The following is a 19,590-nucleotide window of genomic DNA, read 5'->3' as shown; positions in this document are numbered from 1 at the left end:
TATAAACTTGGCTTGTATTCCCTTAAGATTAGATGGTTCAGGGATGATCTAATTAAGGTGTTTAAAGGCATTTGATAGGGTAGATATACGAGAAACTCGCTCCTCTGGTGGGGGAATCCAGAACAAAGGGACACAATCCCTTTTTAGCAACCAAAGGTTTTAAGGGATATGGGCCAAAGGCAGGTATATGGAGTTAGATCACAGATCAGCCATGATCTTATCAAATGGCGGAGCAGGCACGAGGGGCTGAATGGCCTACTCCTGTTCCTGTGTTCCTAATCTTAAAATTAGAGCTAGGAGTGAAATCAGGAACTCTCCTCCAAAAGGCTGTGGATGCTGGGTCAATTGAAATCTTTGAGTCTGCAACTGATAGATCAGCCACGATCAGGTTTCAGAGGCTCAGTGGCCTACTCCTGTTCCTATGACTGAAGAGATAAGTGAAGAGTCTATTTTCAGACTATTGCCCTCTTTGGATAGTCATCAGGATGTGCACAATAGTAGACTCGTGATCATATCCCGACAGATTTTCCATTTGTTCTACAGAGTGATGTTAAAGATTAGAAACTGATTGGATTGAATGATGGTTCTTCCAACTCTGTGGTGGTTTGCATTAGTGCTTCAACGTGCAGCACCACTGTCCCATTTCACAATTTTGATGATGATTAAATTAACTTACAGTTTTGTTACATTGTCAGATTGTTTTGTCCAGTTCTACTAAAGAAAGGGTACATACAGCTAAGTACCACAGTCTAATGCAGCAACAGAGCACCCTGTTGTTATTAGGGAAAAAGGACTTCCCTTCTGAGATGCGATTTGAAACTAGTGACTCAGTCAAATTCAACACGAGGTACCGATAAGTTTAGTTGGTTCTTAGGTGGGGCAAGAGAACTTCACAATATTAACGTCTTCATTAAAAAATATTTGCTCAACCAATGCTCAGATGATCATATTTGACAGTGTCACTCTACCATTACCAACAAGCCAGGAGATCAACCCTGGTTGAATGAGGAGTGTAGAAGAGCATGCCAGGAGCAGCACCAGGCGTACCTAAAAATGAGGTGCCAACCTGGTGAAGCTACAACTCAGGACTACATGCATGCTAAACAGCGGAAGCAACATGCTATAGACAGAGCTAAGCGATTCCACAACCAACGGATCAGATCAAAACTCTGCAGTCCTGCCACATCCAGTCGTGAATGGTGGTGGACAATTAAACAACTAACGGGAGGAGGAGGCTCTGCAAACATCCCCATTCTCAATGATGGCGGAGTCCAGCACGTGAGTGCAAAAGACAAGGCTGAAGCGTTTGCAACCATCTTCAGCCAGAAGTGCCGAGTGGATGATCCATCTCGGCCTCCTCCCGATATCCCCACCATCACAGAAGCCAGTCTTCGGCCAATTCGATTCACTCCACGTGATATCAAGAAACGGCTGAGTGCACTGGATACAGCAAAGGCTATGGGCCCCGACAACATCCCAGCTGTAGTGCTGAAGACTTGTGCTCCAGAACTAGTTGCGCCTCTAGCCAAGCTGTTCCAGTACAGCTACAACACTGGCATCTACCCGACAATGTGGAAAATTGCCCAGGTGTGTCCTGTCCACAAAAAACAGGACGAATCCAATCCGGCCAATTACTGCCACATCAGTCTACTCTCAATCATCAGCAAAGTAATGGAAGGTGTCATCGACAGTGCTATCAAGCGGCACTTAATCACCAATAACCTGCTCACCGATGCTCAGTTTGGGTTCCGCCAGGACCACTCGGCTCCAGACCTCATTACAGCCTTGGTCCAAACATGGACAAAAGAGCTGAATTCCAGAGGTGAGGTGAGAGTGACTGCCCTTGACATCAAGGCAGCATTTGACCGAGTGTGGCACCAAGGAGCCCTAGTAAAATTGAAGTCAATGGGAATCAGGGGGAAAACTCTCCAGTGGCTGGAGTCATACCTAGCATAAAGGAAGATGGTAGTGGTTGTTGGAGGCCAATCATCTCAGCCCCAGGCCATTGCTGCAGGAGTTCCTCAGGGCAGTGTCCTAGGCCCAACCATCTTCAGCTGCTTCATCAATGACCTTCCCTCCATCATAAGGTCAGAAATGGGGATGTTCGCTGATGACTGCACAGTGTTCAGTTCCATTCGCAACCCCTCAAATAATGAAACAGTCCGAGCCCGCATGCAGCAAGACCTGGACAACATCCAGGCTTGGGCTCATAAGTGGCAAGTAACATTCGCGCCAGATAAGTGCCAGGCAATGACCATCTCCAACAAGAGAGAGTCTAACCACCTCCCCCTGACATTCAACGGCATTACCATCACCGAATCCCCCACCATCAACATCCTGGGGGTCACCATTGACCAGAAACTTAACTGGACCAGCCATATAAATACTGTGGCTACGAGAGCAGGTCAGAGGCTGGGAATTCTGCGGCGAGTGACTCGCCTCCTGACTCCCCAAAGCCTTTCCACCATCTACAAGGCACAAGTCAGGAGTGTGATGGAATACTCTCCACTTGCTTGAATGAGTGCAGCTCCAACAACACTCAAGAAGCTCGACACCATCCAAGATAAAGCAGCCCGCTCGATTGGCACCCCATCCACCACCCTAAACATTCACTCCCTTCACCACCGGCGCACTGTGGCTGCAGTGTGTACCATCCACAGGATGCATTGCAGCAACTCGCCAAGGCTTCTTCGACAGCACGTCCCAAACCCGCGACCTCTACCACCTAGAAGGACAAGAGCAGCAGGCACATGGGAACAACACCACCTGCACTTTCCCCTCCAAGTCACACACCATCCCGACTTGGAAATATATCGCCGTTCCTTCATTGTCGCTGGGTCAAAATCCTGGAACTCCCTTCCTAACAGCACTGTGGGAGAACCGTCACCACACGGACTACAGCGGTTCAAGAAGGCGGCTCACCACCACCTTCTCGAGGGCAATTAGGGATGGGCAATAAATGCTGGCCTCGCCAGCGACGCCCACATCCAGTGAACGAATAAAAAAAAATCCACAGCCTGAGTAACCACAACTACTCAATATGATGATCACGTGGGAGTGGAGAAATTATGGAATGAAAAGCTTTGTAGAAAGTGCAAAATGTCGTAAGAATATTTGTTAAATGCCATGCCTCATTTACGTACAATGGCACAATGATTTGTAGTGTAAAGCAGATTTTGGCTGTAGTTTTCCTCAATCCCTTGCTCTATGCAAAGATAAGAATTCACAATTTCTATATTCACAGATGCTTCATCTGCATCTTCAGGTGAAGGATGCATTGTATGGATTAAGACAACTCAGGTAACTTTGAGAAAGAGTACTGAATGGAATCGATGTTCCAGAGACCAAAAAGCAGAACAGAATCCAGATGAATTGGAGATATATTTCCAGATGCAGGGACCACCACAGGGTTATTTCACAAGTGGTGAACAAAAAGCAAGGAAGGATCAAGCAAAACAGCCAGAGCAGTCAGTTTAACCTCAACCCACCACACACCTAGAGGCAACGGTGACACAACAATATTGTTTATCTGCATACCAGTATGTGAAATTCCTTTTTGCTAGTACTGCTTATACTTAATTTTGATTTATACCATGCATAGGGGAGGAGAGAATATTTACATCCAATTCTTACTATAAAATTAGTGCAATATAAACAAAAGCCCTGTTTATATAACCTATATCCTACATGACTTACCATAATTTACCAACTATTGTAAGTTAACAGCTCACCCCATCACCAGATATAATACTTATTTTGTGGGGTCATTTCAATGTAACACTATGAATTAACATTAAACAAAGAGCTTACCTGAAAGCCCAGCAAACATAAGAGCTGTATAACCATGCTCGTGTTCATTGCAATTCACATCTGCACCATGTTGCAGGAGCAGTTTACACATCTCAGCTTTTCCTTTATATGCAGCATGCATCAAAGGAGTCATTCCATGCTGCAAAAGAGAATGAAACAAACTACTCAATTATGAATGGTCATTTGCTTCACTAAAACATTTACATACAAAAAAAAACGAACAGAATTCATACATTTTTGGATCCATTTCTCAAATGTTCTCATTGGTCTTCCCACCGCTACCCTTCACAAATTTCAGCTAATCTGCACGCCTGTATGGGAGAGCTCAGGTGAAAAGACCCATACACCATTACCCCTTCGCCATCCTCACCAACTCCACAGGCTTCCTCGAGATCCTTGTCCTTACTCCTTCTTCCTTAGGAAATCCTCTCCAGCCGTACATCCCAGCCCTCACCTTTTGTTCCTCCAACTCTAGATGACTGCTCAATTCCTACCCTCTTTGCTCCAATATTGGAGACCAAATTTCTGTCACGACATCTCACTGCAATCCTCCTTCAAAACCACTTTTTGTCTTCCTTCCTCTCCTGTTCAAAAGCCTCTTTAGTTATGACTTCAGTCTCTTCCCTGGCCCTACCTTCACTTCATGCACAGCTAAGCAAACATAATAATAATCAAGGCCACTGGTTCACAATTTCCACACAAATGCAGATATAATTTGAACCCAAAAATACAGCTATCACTCCCATAATATTTTGTAATAAAAACACAATTTCAGTTATTTAATGATTAATCAATGGCCGAGAATATATTATATATTACCCAGCATAAAACAGTGTATACTTTGATGTGGAGATGCCGGTGATGGACTGGGGTGGACAAATGTAAGTAGTCGTACAACACCAGGTTATAGTCCAACAGCTTTATTTGAAATCACAAGCTCCGAAAGCTTGTGATTTCAAATAAAGCTGTTGGACTATAACCTGGTGTTGTACGACTCCTTACAAGTGTATACTTTAACTTATGAGCAAAGTCACAGGAGATCTTGTATTCTTTTCCTTTCAGTCACACTTCAAGTATCACAGTTAAAGTTCTGTAACACTTCAAAAGAAAAGTATAAAGGAACAAAGTAACTCTCCGGGGCACAAAAATTTGCCCATCAGCAATCTGTTTTTAAGCATGCATTACCAGGAACAACAATAAGGAATGGTTACATTTTCAGACTACTCTACAGTTTGCTGAAAAAAGTTACAGGACTCCATGGAGAATTGCACTAGAAACAAATAAATTCAGAGGAGAAATAGATAGATTGGCTTATTTAGACCTAAATACCTTGCACAGTAAGGTATAAAACAGTTCACTTTATTTTGATTAACTGGACGCTTTTATTAATACTGCTCGAACAATTGAGACATCAGGTACTCAATTTCAGAAGCAATGCCCCCACCCCACCATGGGTGGTTCTGAGTCAGTGAGAGCACCATCCACCATTGTACTTTATTAGTGAACTTTCAATTACATGCTAAACCATGTTAACACAATGATCAAATATCCATCAACCTCTAGAATTTGAGAGTTTATCCTGGGCATTCATAGATTCACCATTACCAACCAATCTTCCTACCTTGAACAGAGAACCAATCTATGTGCCTGCTATTGTCAAAAGTACCTTATCCTGTACTAACTACACTGTGTATGCAACATTACCACAATCTTCAGGTACGTATCAATACCACCATCGCAATCATACTTGCTGTTCTTCCTTTAGCCTCTAAAGAACTCCAGTTGTAATGCAGAGACTGTCTATAAAAGTCAGGAATTTACAAGTTGCTTTCTTTCATATTACTCGTAGCACATTGTACATTTTTGAACATTGGGTTAAAGCTGTGATTTCTCTAATCACTGAATGAACCCATAACTACAAATATTACTATTCTGAATAAGCTTATAGATCATCACTGACTGGGGAAGTGAAGATCTACCTATGATTGAAGAATACTCAACAGAAAGAAATGAAGCAAAACACTACTATAATCCTCCTGCATCTCTTAATGCAGTGAGTGTGTTTCGCTCTTTCTTCCTCAACCCCACCCCTATTCAAATCTCAGTTTCTCACATTAGTAGAGCCTGTGGGAAACCTAAACTGTCAAATTAATCTGCTAACAGCTTCATCCTTTCCAAATGTCATCAGGTGGCATTAATTGACATCAGAACACACTTATCCATGCTTTAAACATCAATTAAAATTGTCTGTGGAAATGCAGATCACTCCAAAACAGGGAACCAATGTAAACAAAGAAAAGTTCCTGCATCTAAATGAGTCTGGATTATATCCCTGGGTTTCAGGATAAACATGACAGTTCAGTTTGCAGTAGCTGTAAATGTTTCATTACTTTTCATCATGAACATGACATTTTTTGTTAAATATTAGAGTATAAATAAACTTTGAAACAGCTTCCATTTAAAAAAAAAACAAATGAAAATATAAAGATGAAAAACTCAAAAATCGGGTTAATTTGTACCTAAATGGTAATACAATACAAAAATACACTTTTATTCAACAATAACTTTGGACAGGGCTGATCTTCCACTCCGGAGATGATCAGGACCACTGTGAATGTAGTGCACCCGAAGTGCGCTGAACACAGCCATTGAGCTGTAACCTCCAGTTGGGCACAATTTAAATGTTAGGAGTGCACACAAGGTGCACGTGGGGACCCACTCATGGGCACTGGCCAAAGGCAGAGGAAGAGTCTGGGTGCATCCTGGACCTTAAAAGGCACCAGCACCATTAAGAGGAGCAGGGACAGTTAAAACACCATGGGGGAGCCAGAATGATTTTTTTTTTGCAAATGATGGTGTTGTTTATGATCTGGACGTTGTGTGATGTAAGTACACACATAGTAAGTTTTTGAATTAATGAATGCTTTCAACACGATGTTCTTGGTGGAACGACCAGCCCATTATTGCTGCAGGCAAAGAACTATTGAACATAACTCCATCTACTCAACAGAGCAGTAGATAAGTGCAAGGTATTACATTCTGGTAGAAAGAATAAGGGGGCCACATACTGCTTGGATAATAAGAGTCTACATGGGGCAGAGGAGCAGAGGGATCTGGGGGTACAGATACACAAATCGCTAAAAGTAGCAAAAAGGCCATAAAAAAGCAGAGCAAGCACTGGGGTTCATTTCTAGAAGGACAGAATTGAAAAGCAGAGAAGTTATGTTAAACTTGTATAGCACCTTGGTTAGACCACACTTGGAGTACTGTGAACAGTCCTGGTCTTCACATTATAAAAACATAGACACACTGGAGAAAGCGCAAAAAAAATTTACTAGGATGACACCAGATCTGAGAGGTTATACCTATCAGGAAAGACTGAGCAGGCCGGGGCTCTTTCCTCTAGGAAGAGAAGACTGAGGGGTGACCTGATAGAGGTCTTTAAGATTATGAAAGGGTTTGATAGGATAGACATAGAGAAGATGTTTCCACTTGCAGGGGAGACCAGAACTAGGGGCCATAAATCATAGAATGGTTACAGCACGGAAAGAGGCTCTTTGCACGAGCAATCCAGCTAGTCCTACTCCCACGCCCTATCCCCGTAGCCCTGCAAGTTTTTTCCTTTCAAGTACTTATCTAGTTCCCTTTTGAAAGCCACAATTGAATCTGCCCCCACCGCCACCCCCCCCCCCACCCCCGGCAGTGCATTCCAGATCCTAACCACTCATTGCGTAAAAAAGATTTTCTTCAAGTCATCTTTGGTTCTTTTGCTAATCACCTTAAATATATGTCCTCTGGTTCTTGACCTTTCCGCCAATGGGAACAGTTTCTCTCTATTTATTCTGTCCAGACCCTTCATGATTTTGAATACCTCTATCAAATCTCCTCTCAACCTTCTCTGTTCCAAGGAGCACAACCCCAGCTTCTCCAGTCTAGCCACGTAACTAAAGTCCCTCATCCCTGGAATCATTCTAGTAAATCTTTTCTGCACCCTCTCTAAGGCCTTCACATCTTTCCTGAAGTGCAGTGCACAGAACTGGACACAATACTCCAGTTGTGGTCGAACCAGTGTTTTATAAAGGTTCATCATGACTTCCTTGCTTTTGTACCCTATGCCACTATTTGTGAAGCCCAATATCCCATATGCTTTTTAACCACTTTCTCAACCTGCCCTGCCTCCTTCAACGATTTGTGCACATATACACCCAGATCTCTCTGTTCCTGTACCCCTTTTAGAACTGTGCCCTCTAGTTTATATTGCTTCTCCTCGTTCTTCCTACTGAAATGTATCACTTCGCATTTTTCTGCGTTAAATTTATCTGCCACGTGTTCGCCCATTCCACCAGCCTATCTATATCCTCTTGAAGTCTATCACTATCCTCCTCACTGTCACTGCATTTGCAAGTTTTGTGTCATCTGCAAATTTTGAAACTGTGCCCTGTACACCCAAGTCCAAGTCATTAATATATATCGAGAAAAGCAGCAGTCCCAGTACCGACCCCTGGGGAACACCACTTTACACCTCCCTCCAATCCGGAAAACAACCGCTCACTACTACTACCTGCTTCCTGTTCCTTAGCCAATTTTGTATCCATGCTGCTACTGCCCCCTTTATTCCATGGGCTTCAATCTTGATGACAAGCCTATTATGCGGCACTTTATCAAACGCCTTTTGAAAGTCCATTTACACCACATCAACTCGCATTGCCCTCATCGGCCCTCTGTTACCTCATCAAAAAACTCAATCAAGTTAGTTAAACACAATTTGCCTTTAACAAATCCATGCTGGCTTTCCCTAATCAATCCACACTTGTCCAAGTGACTGCTAATTCTGTCCCGGATTACCGTTTCTAAAAGTTTCCCCGCCACCAAGCTTAAACTGACTGGCCTATAGTTGCTGGGTTTATCCTTACACCTATTTTGAACAAGGATGTAACATTGGCAATTCTTCAGTCCTCTGGCACCACCCCCGTATCTAAAAGACTTTTGGAAGATTATGGCCAGTGCCTCCGCGATTTCCACCAGCAACCTAGGATGCATCCCAACCGGACCGGGTGACTTATCTACTTTAAGTACAGCTAGCCTTTCTAGTACCTCCTCTTTATCAATTATTAGCCCATCCAGTATCTCAACTACATCTTCCTTTACTGAGGCTGTGGCAGCATCTTCTTCCTTGGTAAAGACAGATACAAAGTACTCATTTAATACCTCGACAATGCCCTCTGCCTCCATGAGTACATCTCCTTTTTGGTCCCTGATCGGCCCCACCCCTCCTCTTACTACCCGTTTACATGCCTATAGAAGACTTTTGGATTCCTTTTTATGTTGGCCACCAGTCTTTTCTCATACTCTCTCTTTGCCCCTCTTATTTCCTTTTTCACTTCCCCTCTGAACTTCCTATATTCAGCCTGGTTCCCACCTGTATTGTCAACTTGACATCTGTCATATGCCCTTTTTTTTGCTTCATCTTACTCTATCTCTTTTGTCATCCAGGGGGCTCTGGCTTTAATTGCTCTACCTTTCTCCCTCATGGGAATGTACCTAGACTGTACCTGAACCATCTTCTCCTTAAAGGCCGCCCACTGTTCAATTACAGTTTTGCCTGCCAATCTTAGATTCCAATTTACCTGGGCCAGATCTGTTCTCATCCCACTGAAATTGCCCCTCCTCCAATTGAGTATTTTTACTAGAGTGGTCCATATCCTTTTGCATAGCTATTTTAAACTTTATGCTACTATGATCGCTGTTCCCTAAATGTTCCCCCACTGACACTTGCTCCACTTGACTTGCCTCATTCCCCAGAACCAAGTCCAGCAATGCCTCCTTCCTCATTGGACCAGAAATGTACTGGTCAAGAAAGTTATCCTGAAAACATTTCAAAAATTCCTCCCCCTCTTTGCCCCTTATATTACTATCCCAGTCTATATTAGGATAGTTGAAGTTCCCAATTATCACTACTCTATAGCTTTTGCACCGCTCTGTAATTTCCCTGCAAATTTGCTCCTCTATCTCCTTCCCACTGGTTGGTGCCTATAGAATACACCCAGTAGTATAATGGCACCTCTATTGTTTCTTAGCTCTAACCAAATAGATTCTGTCCTCGACTCCTCCAGGACATCCTCTCTCTCCAGCACCGCAATATTCTCCTTAATCAATACTACCACCCCCACCAACCCTCCTTTCTCCCCTTCCCTATCTTTCCTGAACACCTCGTACCCAGAGATATTTAGTACCAAATCCTGCCCTTTTTTGAGCCAGGTCTCCGTTATCGCCACAACATCATATTCCAATATGGCTAATTGCGCCTGAAGCTCACCAACCCTTGTTTAATATGCTTTGTGCATAAAGATAGTTACTAATAATCCAGAAGGGAATTCAGGAGGAACTTCTTTACCCAGAGAGTGGTTAGAATGTGGAAGTCGCTACCACAAGGAGTAGTTGAGGTGACTAGCATAGATGCATTTAAGGGGAAGCTAGATAAACACATGAGGGAGAAATGAATAGAAGGATATGCTGATGGGGTTAGATGAAGTTGGGAGGGAGGAGGCTTGTGTGGAGCATAAACACCAGCATGAAGCTGTTGGGCCGAATGGCCTGTTTCTGTGCTGTACATTCTATGTAATTCAATTCCCATTATGTGATTGACAGCAATTGTAACACCAACTGTGGAGAACCGAGGGCTGGGGAAGACATGGGGAGTGATCATCTGTCAGTCCTGTTCACACTCACCCTCTCTGCCTGACTACAATCACCTTGAACACTTGGCTGGGACTACAAAAGAGCTGACTGACCTGCCGCAGTTTGCAGAAAGCAGTACCTACCCCATTATTTGCAACACCTCCTGACAATCTACTAAGCACAGCTAGTTCACTGATGCACTATTGGGAGCAGGAAAACTGATGAAGAGTAATCCTGGTGAGAGGGCTGCTGTGATACCCCAACACAGCACCAGGCTGACAGTTTAAAAAAAACAAATTATGGGGGACTTTTTTCAACTGCAATTTGGAGAGACAAAAAAAAACTGCAAGCAAAGATGACAATTCCTCAAAGCCAAAGGTGGCAAGAGTTTTTGAACCACAGCAAGACCTCAAACAATTCTAGCATCAGATGTGCAGGGTTACACAGCAGACATTGAACAAAAACACACCAATCCTGCATACTCAGGTCCACAGTGCAAAACAGACAAACTGTCTGTGCCAGAAGATAATGCAAAAAAAAACTACCTTGGCTCAGCTAATTATTGCTGCTGATCTCTGGCCGAGGCTAATGAGCATGAGAGAGAAAGCTCCAGGGGAGGATGATATTACTAAATGCTGAGGAGACGATGGCTGTAACAGCTACTGTGGAGAGCCAGCACATACCTACCACCTTAACAAATCATCAGAGGCACCAACTTCAACTCAGACTAAACTGGGTTCAGAAGTCCCAGTGACAACTTCCTGTGACTGTCAAGAGCACATCCTCTGTGCTTTCAATAAGAACGAATGAACATTGGTGGTGTTCCTGGATGTAGAAAAGGCTTTTGATCAGGTTTAACACAGTCAATGCGATATGCCATCTTCCAGCTCAACATCAGCTGACTCAATAGATATTGAAATTCCTGGAAGAGCACACAACTAGTGTCAAAGTCAACATAGCAATTTCCACCTGGTTTTGTCTAATGGTAAGTGTTCCTCAGGGCTTGGTGCTCAGCCCAATCCTGTTTCCAATTTATGTTAATATAATTCCAAAACCCAAACAAAGGATTGGGGCATGTTTGCAGTTTGCCAACAACATTGCCATTTGGTTATTCTCCATGAACTCGCAAATCATATCAGAAAAGCTTCAAATGATGCCTGGATGATCTAGTAGAATGGCAAATTCAGCTGAACCCCAGAAAAATCACAGTGCGTGTTACTGTCTAAAAGAAACAAGCTGAAGGAACAGAATGCAAGGATTAAGTTGCTGTCAAAACCCATCAAGACTAAATAATAGAAGTTCCTGAGCATAAACTTCTAAAGGAATATGTGAACATGGCACACTGAGGAATCACCACAAAGACATCAACCAAGTTGGGCCAACTGCAAGTTCTCTGTAGAAAGAGAAACACTCAGCCACAGAAATTCCCTCAGTCTGTAAAAAGTCTACATTATCCAGCCTAGTGCACTGCAAGCCAATCATAGATTAAGAGGCTATAAAGAATCCTGAAGCGCTCACTGCTCACATCACTAAGCTCCAGGTTTCTAGAACTCATTAGAAATACCTGCACTAGGCAATGACTAATCCATTAGTTTCAGAGGAAGGCAGACAGAACCCCATTCCTGTACATTTGCAATACTGCACTGTCTGTGGACCTGCAGTAGACAACATGCCTTAGCAACATCCAATCACGGAGGGGATTCCTTTGCAGCGTTCAGCTGAGGCTGTGGCACTGAAATCTACATACCAGAATATCCAATATAAAAAAGGGATGTAAAAAGGGTAACAAAGGGCCATTCTCAACAAGTTCCCAATGTTAATAGTGGGGGATGATGTGGAGATGCCGGTGATGGACTGGGGTGGACAAATGCAAGGAATCTTACAACACCAGGTTATAGTCCAACAATTTTATTTTAAAATCACAAGCTTTCGGAGATTATCCCCTTCCACATAACCTGGCGTTGTAAGATTCCTTACAATAGTGGGGGAAGCACAGTTTAAAAAAAAACATGAATGTTTAAACAGCTAAGATGGTGAAAAGCATGGGGAAAAAAAACCCAGATAAGAAGAAAAAAAAGCCAAGATGGGGAAAGATGGAGGGTGGGGAAAGTGTGATAAGATGCAAGAGGTCTTTCCTGACATCTGCATTCTTGACAGGCAAGGTTTCATGCTAGGAAGCAAACTATTTACCTTTTATTCCTAATTTTTGTCTCGGTTGATAAAAATACAATCATTTTCAATCGAAAAAAAACTTCTGTGCAATGATTACATGAATAGTAAAATGTTCACAATTAGTTTAAAATCACAGCTGCTAAAGTTCTATCGCCTGACACCTGAAAACAGTGTATCCACACCAGATGCTACAGTATTGTATTTAGGCTACATGCTCAATAGAGAGCAAAATGATTACTTAAAGCAAACTTGTCAAATGTCAACAACATTTGGTTCAGCCTCTGAAGAGAATTATTTTCTATTATGTGCCTTCTGTTGAGTTGTCTGGATTTGACAAGTGATGCAAGTGGAGGATACAAAAGCAGGACAAATGGACTCACCAAGTAACGATTTTGAAAGTACTACAGAACAGAAAACATTTCTTCCGGTATATACAGTATTTTCTTTAATCATTCTTCGGGATGTGAGCATCACTGGCAAGGACAGCATTTACTACCCATCCCTAGTTGCCCTTGAGAAGGTGGCGGGGGCCTTCACGAACTGCTGCAGTCCGTGTGGTGAAGCTACTCCCATAACGCTGTTAGATAGGGAGTTCCAGGATTTTGATCCAGCAACACAAAGGGACGGCAATACGTGGCCAAGTCAGGATGGTGTGTGACTTGGAGACAAACTTGGAGGTGATGGTGTTCCTATGCACCTGGTGCCCACGTCCTTCTAGGTGGTGGAGATTGCGGGTTTGGGAGGTGCTGTCGAAGAAGCCTTGGCGAGTTGCTGCAGTGCATCCTGTAGATAGCACATGCAGCAGCCACGGTGCGCCAGTGGTGGAGGAAATGGATGTTTAAGCTAGTGGATGAAATGCCAAACAGACTGCTTTGTCTTGGATAGTGTCAAGCTTCTTGAATATTGCTGCAACTGCAACCCCCCACCCCCACCCACCCCCATCCCCAGCGTGTGAAGAGTATTCAATCACACCCCTGGCTTGTGCCTTGCAGGTGGTGGAGAGGCTTTAGGGAGTCAGGAGGTCAGCTACAAGCTGCGGACAACCCAGCCTCTGAATTGCTCTAATTGGTCCCGTTGAGTTTCTGGTCAATGATGACTCTCAGGATGTTGATGGTAAGGAACTCAGCAACAGTAATACCATTGAATGTCAGTGTGAGGTGATTAGGATCTCTCTTGTTGGAGGTGGTCATTGCCTGGAACTTGTATGGTGCAAATGTTATTTGCCACTGATCAACCCAAGCCTGAATATTATCCAGGTCTTGTTGTATACAGGCATGGACTGCTTCATTCTCTGAAGAAATGACAATGAAGCTGAACACTGTAATCATCAGCGAGCAGCCCCACTTCTGAACTTCTGATGGTGGAAAGATCATTAATAAAGCAGCTGAAAATAGTTGGGCCTAGGACACAGCCCTAAGGAACTCCTGCAGCAATGGTGATGATTGGCCTCCATCTCATGGAGGTCATGAGAACCAGAACCATCTTCTATTGTGCCAGGTATGACTCCTGCCACTGGAGAATTTTCCCTCTGATCCCCATTGACTTCAGTTTTACTACTTGGTACCACTCGAACTCTGCCTTGATATCAAGGGCAGTCACTCCAATCTGACCTCTGGAATTCAGCTCTTTTGTCCATGTTTGGACCAAGGTTGTAATGAGGTCTGGAGCGGAGTGGTTCAGGCAGAACCCAAACTGAGCAATGGAGAGCAGGTTATTGGTAAGTAAGTATATCCCTTGAGAGCACTTTTGACGACTCCTTCTATCACTATGTTGATGAATAGGAGTTACCTGAACAATTTTCCACATTGTCAGGCAGATGCCAGTGCTATAGCTTTACTCGAACAGCTTAGCTAATGGCTTGGCTACTTCTGGAGCACAGGTCTTCAGCATTCCAGCCGTGATGTTGTTGGGGTCCATACCCTTTGTGCTGTCCAATACACTCAGCCATTTCCTGATGTTACGTGGATGGTGGGGGAGGAGGTCAAGAGGCTCATCTACTCAGCACTTCTGGCTGAAGATGGTTGCAAATATTTCAGCCGTATCTTTTGCGCTCACGTGATGGGCTCCGCCATTGTTGAGGATGGGAATGTTCATGAAGCCTCCTCGTCCCGTTGGTTGCTTAATTGCGCACCGCCATTCACGACTGGATGTGGTAGAGTTTCAGGGCTATGACCTGATCTGATAGTTGTAGGATCACTTAACACTGTCTATAGCATTTGCTTTTGCTGTTTAATATGCACTTGTGTTGTAGCTTCATCAGGTTGGCACCTCATCTTCAGTTATGCCTTGTGCTGCTCTCAGCACGCTCTTCTACACTCCTCATTGAACATCTGCTGTCTCTGAAACCCAGCCTTAGAATAGCACCCTTTGGTGCACTAGTGTCAATCGCCCTATTTCCTACACCAACCATTCTTGCGGCCTGTGCAGTTCAACCTTTATAAAACACTGGTTTGGCCACAACTGGAGTACTGTGTCCATTTCTAGGCACTGCACTTTAGGAAGGAAGTGAAGGCCTTAGAGAGAGGGTGCAGAAAAGATTCACTAGAATGGTTCCAGGGATGATGGACTTCAGTTACGTGGATAGACTGGAGAAGCTGGGGTTGTTCTCCTTAGAGCAGAGAAGGTTGAGAGGAGATTTGATAGAAGTGTTCAAAATCATGAAGGATTTAGATAAAATAAAAAAAAGAGAAACTGTTCCCATTGGCGGAAGGGTCGAGGACCAGATATGATCTGGAATGCGCTGCCTGAAAGGGTGGTGGAAGCAGATTCAATCGTGGCTTTCAAAAAGGAATTGGATAAATACTTGAAGGGAAAAAATTTGCATGGCTATGGGGAAAGAGCGGGGGAATAGGACTAACTGGATTGCTCTTACAAAGAGCTGGCATGGGCTCAATGGCCCTCTTCTGTGCTGTAACCATTCTACAATCCTAATGCTGAACTGTTGAATGGAAACAGACATGCCACCAGTCCTGATTAGTGCCAGGTGGCATCACCCGATTCTGACCAGCAGCCTGTTGTGTTAAGCCCCTGCACAACAATTTTAAAAAAAATAGGGCACTCTTGGCGCTAACTAATGCTGCAAACCACTTGTCATCATTATTAACAGTGACAAGCGATTGTCCGGAAAGGATTTCAAAAGGCACTGAAGGTAGGAAAGCCCCTGCAGACCTCACCCTGTCTCAAGTTATTCAGGGAGTCTTCCCAAAAAATTGGCTGGCATATGATTTTGAGGATGTTTGTTTCAATCTAGTAATTTGCTCACGGATATTTCATTGCTGAATGTTGTCAGGATGCTCGTGTCATTAAGGAATTCTAGTGCTTGCTTGTGTGAAGCATACGCTAACAGAAATCACTAATTTAGAGGTCATGCTTGCTGCATTATATATTTTTATCTACCTCCTCAAAAATTAGAAACGGGACACAAAATCCACGATCTAGATGCAATAAGGCTTCATCTTACTACATTGACAGAATTGGGCTACTTCATTTAAAACCTTAGACAGCTGTTTGTGTCATTTGGTAAATTACTGGGATTTGATGTTGTCGAAGGCAGCCACTACGGTTAGTCAAATACATTTTGCATTTGAAACTGCATGTAGAAAACGTTCAAATAATATTGAGATCAAGGGTGCCGCTTGGTAAAACTGGGTCAGAATCCTGTGATCTATAGAGGACCTTGAGAAAAGAAGAAAGTAATTTTGGCTACACCATATGATCTTTCTCAGAGGGAAGCATCCTCCAAGTACCAACATCTGTCCTACTCAACTCCTTTATTCGTCTTGTTGGGGAATTATTACACATGGCCTTCATGTTACAATGTGTTTTGTTATTGTCAGTTTTTGCTGTCTCTTCCAATAGAAGAACTAATGCATCAGCTCAGGGGGATGACTTGATAGCACAGAAAGGGAGGGGTACACGGGTGGCATCTGGATATCAAAAGCACCTTAAAAAGGGACTATGACAATAGTAATTCTCCTTAAAAGACAACCTATAATTAATCCTGCAATATGTGGAGCTTAAGTGCCTTATTCAAAGTATGTAGAACACCCTGCAAGTTAGGTAATCTTTAATTTCAAAACAAAAGTAATATGTTCAGCAAATTATTATTTTTTAATGTTAACAGATGTTAATACATTTTTGTCACTTTTGCGATCTAGAATGTTGAACGACTGTATGCTTTTACCAACAAAAACGAATTCCAGTTAAGTTTCATAAAGTCAAAATTGAGAACTTTAGGAGTCTGACTCGGAATTTTTTTTTTTAACGTGAAGTCAGTTGGGTACGTGGAAATTAATCACCATGTTGAACAGTCTCCAAACCAAGCTACTGAGAAATCTGTTTACCTGAAGAATTTGTTTACCCAATACAGAAGTGCGCGCACACATTCCCCATAGAGAACACATCCAATTTACCCAAGTCCAGAGAGTTTAGGTATAACTTTCAAAGCCAAGGCTTAAGGACTCCAGGGGTTGCACATGAACAACACTGTAGTTTAACCAGCTAAAACCATATCAATAACTAAACAGTGCAAGATAGCATCGAGTCGAGCAAGATGTACCTGCAGATCAGTCTTGTGTTTCAGAGGGGCAGTTCTAATGAAGTCAATTTGTGTTAAGTTTTCATGGAACACAGCAGGGTGGGGAAGAAGTGAAAGTGCTCATCATCTTTAGCAATGTAAAATTTGTTAATAGGCTGCTGGGAGATGCCCATTTGGCCTTTGCAGAACAGGTTACCTTCGTTATGCTATGTCCTGAAGCTGCTTGCAACAAGATCCTTTCAGAATTTCTGCTACAGCATAGAGGGCAACAAACCCATTGGCACCGATGGCAAAGTACAACTTTTCCTCCTCGTTGTCAGGATCAAGAATACAGAGGTTTCCAGGCTCCTGACAGCGATTTCTGCAGGATTCCAAAGGGAAGAGTATCTAGTAGGACTTGTTTGCATCTTGGTTATTCAACAGATTGCTTCTATTGCTAATACTTGCTTTGCTTCTACCATGATGTACTTCTATAATATCACTGTTCAACATATCATCACTGCTGAAGAGTAGATTTAAATGAAAAAAAACAAAAAAAAAGTGGTTTTTACCAAGAATGTGACCAGTGTCATTAAAAAGAACCACAGGAGTTTACAGTACGGTAGCATAGTGGTTATGCTACTGGACTAATAATCCTGTAGGCCTGGAGTAATAATCCGGAGTCATGAATTCAAATCCCGCCATGGCAGCTGGGGAATTTAAATTCAATTAATTAAATAAAATCTGGAATTAAAAAAAACTAGTATCAGCAATGGTGGCCGTGAAACTACTGGACTGTGGTAAAACTCATCTGGCTCACAAGTGTCCTTTAGGGAAGGAAACCTGCCGTCCTAACCCAGTCTGGCCTATACGTGACTCCAGACCCACAGCAATATGGTTGATTCTTACTCGCCCTCTGAAATGGCTGAGCAAGCCACTCAGTTGTACAATCTCACTACAAGAAGTCATAAGAATAAAACTGGACGGACCACTAGGCACCGGACACAACAAAGACAAACCAAGCCCAGTCGACCCTGCAAAGTCCTCCTCACTCACATCTGGGGACTTGTGCCAAAAGTGGGAGAGCTGTCCCACAAACTAGTCAAGCAACAGCCTGACACAGCCATACTCACAGAATCATACCTTTCAGCCAATGCCCCAGTCTCTTCTATCACCATCCCCGCGTATGTCCTGTCCCACCGGCAGGACAGACCCACCAGAAGTGGCGGTACAGTGATATACAGTCAGAAGGGAGTGGCCCTGGGAGTCCTCAACATTGAATCCGGACCCCATGAAATCTCATGGCATCAGGTCAAACATGGGCAAGGAAACCTTCTCCACCCACCGTCCTCCCTCAGCTGATGAATCAGTCCTCCTCCATGTTGAGCACCACTTGGAGGAAGCACTGAGGGTAGCAAGGGCACAAAATGTACTATGGGTGGGGGACTTCAATGTCCATCAACAAGAGTGGCTCCGTAGCACAACTACTGACCGAGCCCTGAAGGGCATAGTTGACAGACCGGGCCTGCGGCTGGTGGTGAGCGAACCAACACGAGGGAAAAACATACTTGACCTCGTCCTCACCAATCTACCTGTTGCAGATACATCTGTTCATGAGTGTATTGGTAGGAGTGACCACCACACAGTGTTCGTGGAGACGAAGTCCTGTCTTCGCACTGAGGACACCATTCAATGTGTTGTGTGGCACTACCACTGTGCTAAATGGGATAGATTCAGAACAGATCTAGCAGCTCAAAACTAGGCATCAACGAGGCGCTGTGGGCCATCAGCAGCAGCAGAATTGTGTTTCACCACAATCTGTAAACTCATGGCCCGCATATTCCTTACTCTACCATTACCAACAAGCCAGGGGATCAACCCTGGTTCAATGAGGATTGTAGAAGAGCATGCCAGGAGAAGCACCAGGCTTACCTAGAAATGAGGTGCCAACCTGGTGAAGCTGCAACTCAGGATTACATACATGCCAAAAAGCAGAAGCAACATGCTATAGACAGAGCTAAGCAATGCGACAAACATCAGATCAGATCAAAGCTCTGATTTTCTGCCACATCCTGTCATGAATGGTGGTGGACAATTAAACAACTAACAGGAGGAGGAGGCTCTGTAAACATCCCCATCCTCAATGATGGCAGGGTCCAGCACGTGAGTGAAAAGACAAGGCTGAAGCGTTTGCAACCAACTTCAGCCAGAAGTGTCAAGTGGATGATCCATCTCGCCCTCCTCCCGATATCCCCACCATCACAGAAGCCAATCTTCAGCCAATTCAATTCACTCCACGTGATATCAAGAAACGGCTGAGTGCACTGGATACAGCAAAGGCTATGGGCCCCGACAACATCACGGCTGTAGTGCTGAAGACTTGTGCTCCAGAACTAGCCGCGCCTCTAGCCAAA

At 43.6% G+C, this 19,590-nt stretch overlaps 1 protein-coding gene across 1 annotated transcript in view; it reads right to left on the bottom strand.

Moving 5' to 3' along the window:
* ankmy2a (ankyrin repeat and MYND domain containing 2a) overlaps positions 1-19,590 on the bottom strand; it is a 49,154-nt gene that overhangs the window by 17,181 nt on the left and 12,383 nt on the right. The window contains exon 3 of the mRNA XM_068003830.1: positions 3,811-3,949. Coding sequence (XP_067859931.1) covers positions 3,811-3,949 — 139 coding nt within the window. The remainder of the gene's footprint in view (positions 1-3,810; positions 3,950-19,590) is intronic.

This window comes from Heptranchias perlo, chromosome 2 (genome assembly GCF_035084215.1).
Source record: "Heptranchias perlo isolate sHepPer1 chromosome 2, sHepPer1.hap1, whole genome shotgun sequence".
Taxonomy (NCBI): Eukaryota; Metazoa; Chordata; class Chondrichthyes; order Hexanchiformes; family Hexanchidae; genus Heptranchias; species Heptranchias perlo.
Note: the sequence above shows the minus strand (reverse complement) of the source record. Positions and strands in the feature narration are given on the sequence as shown.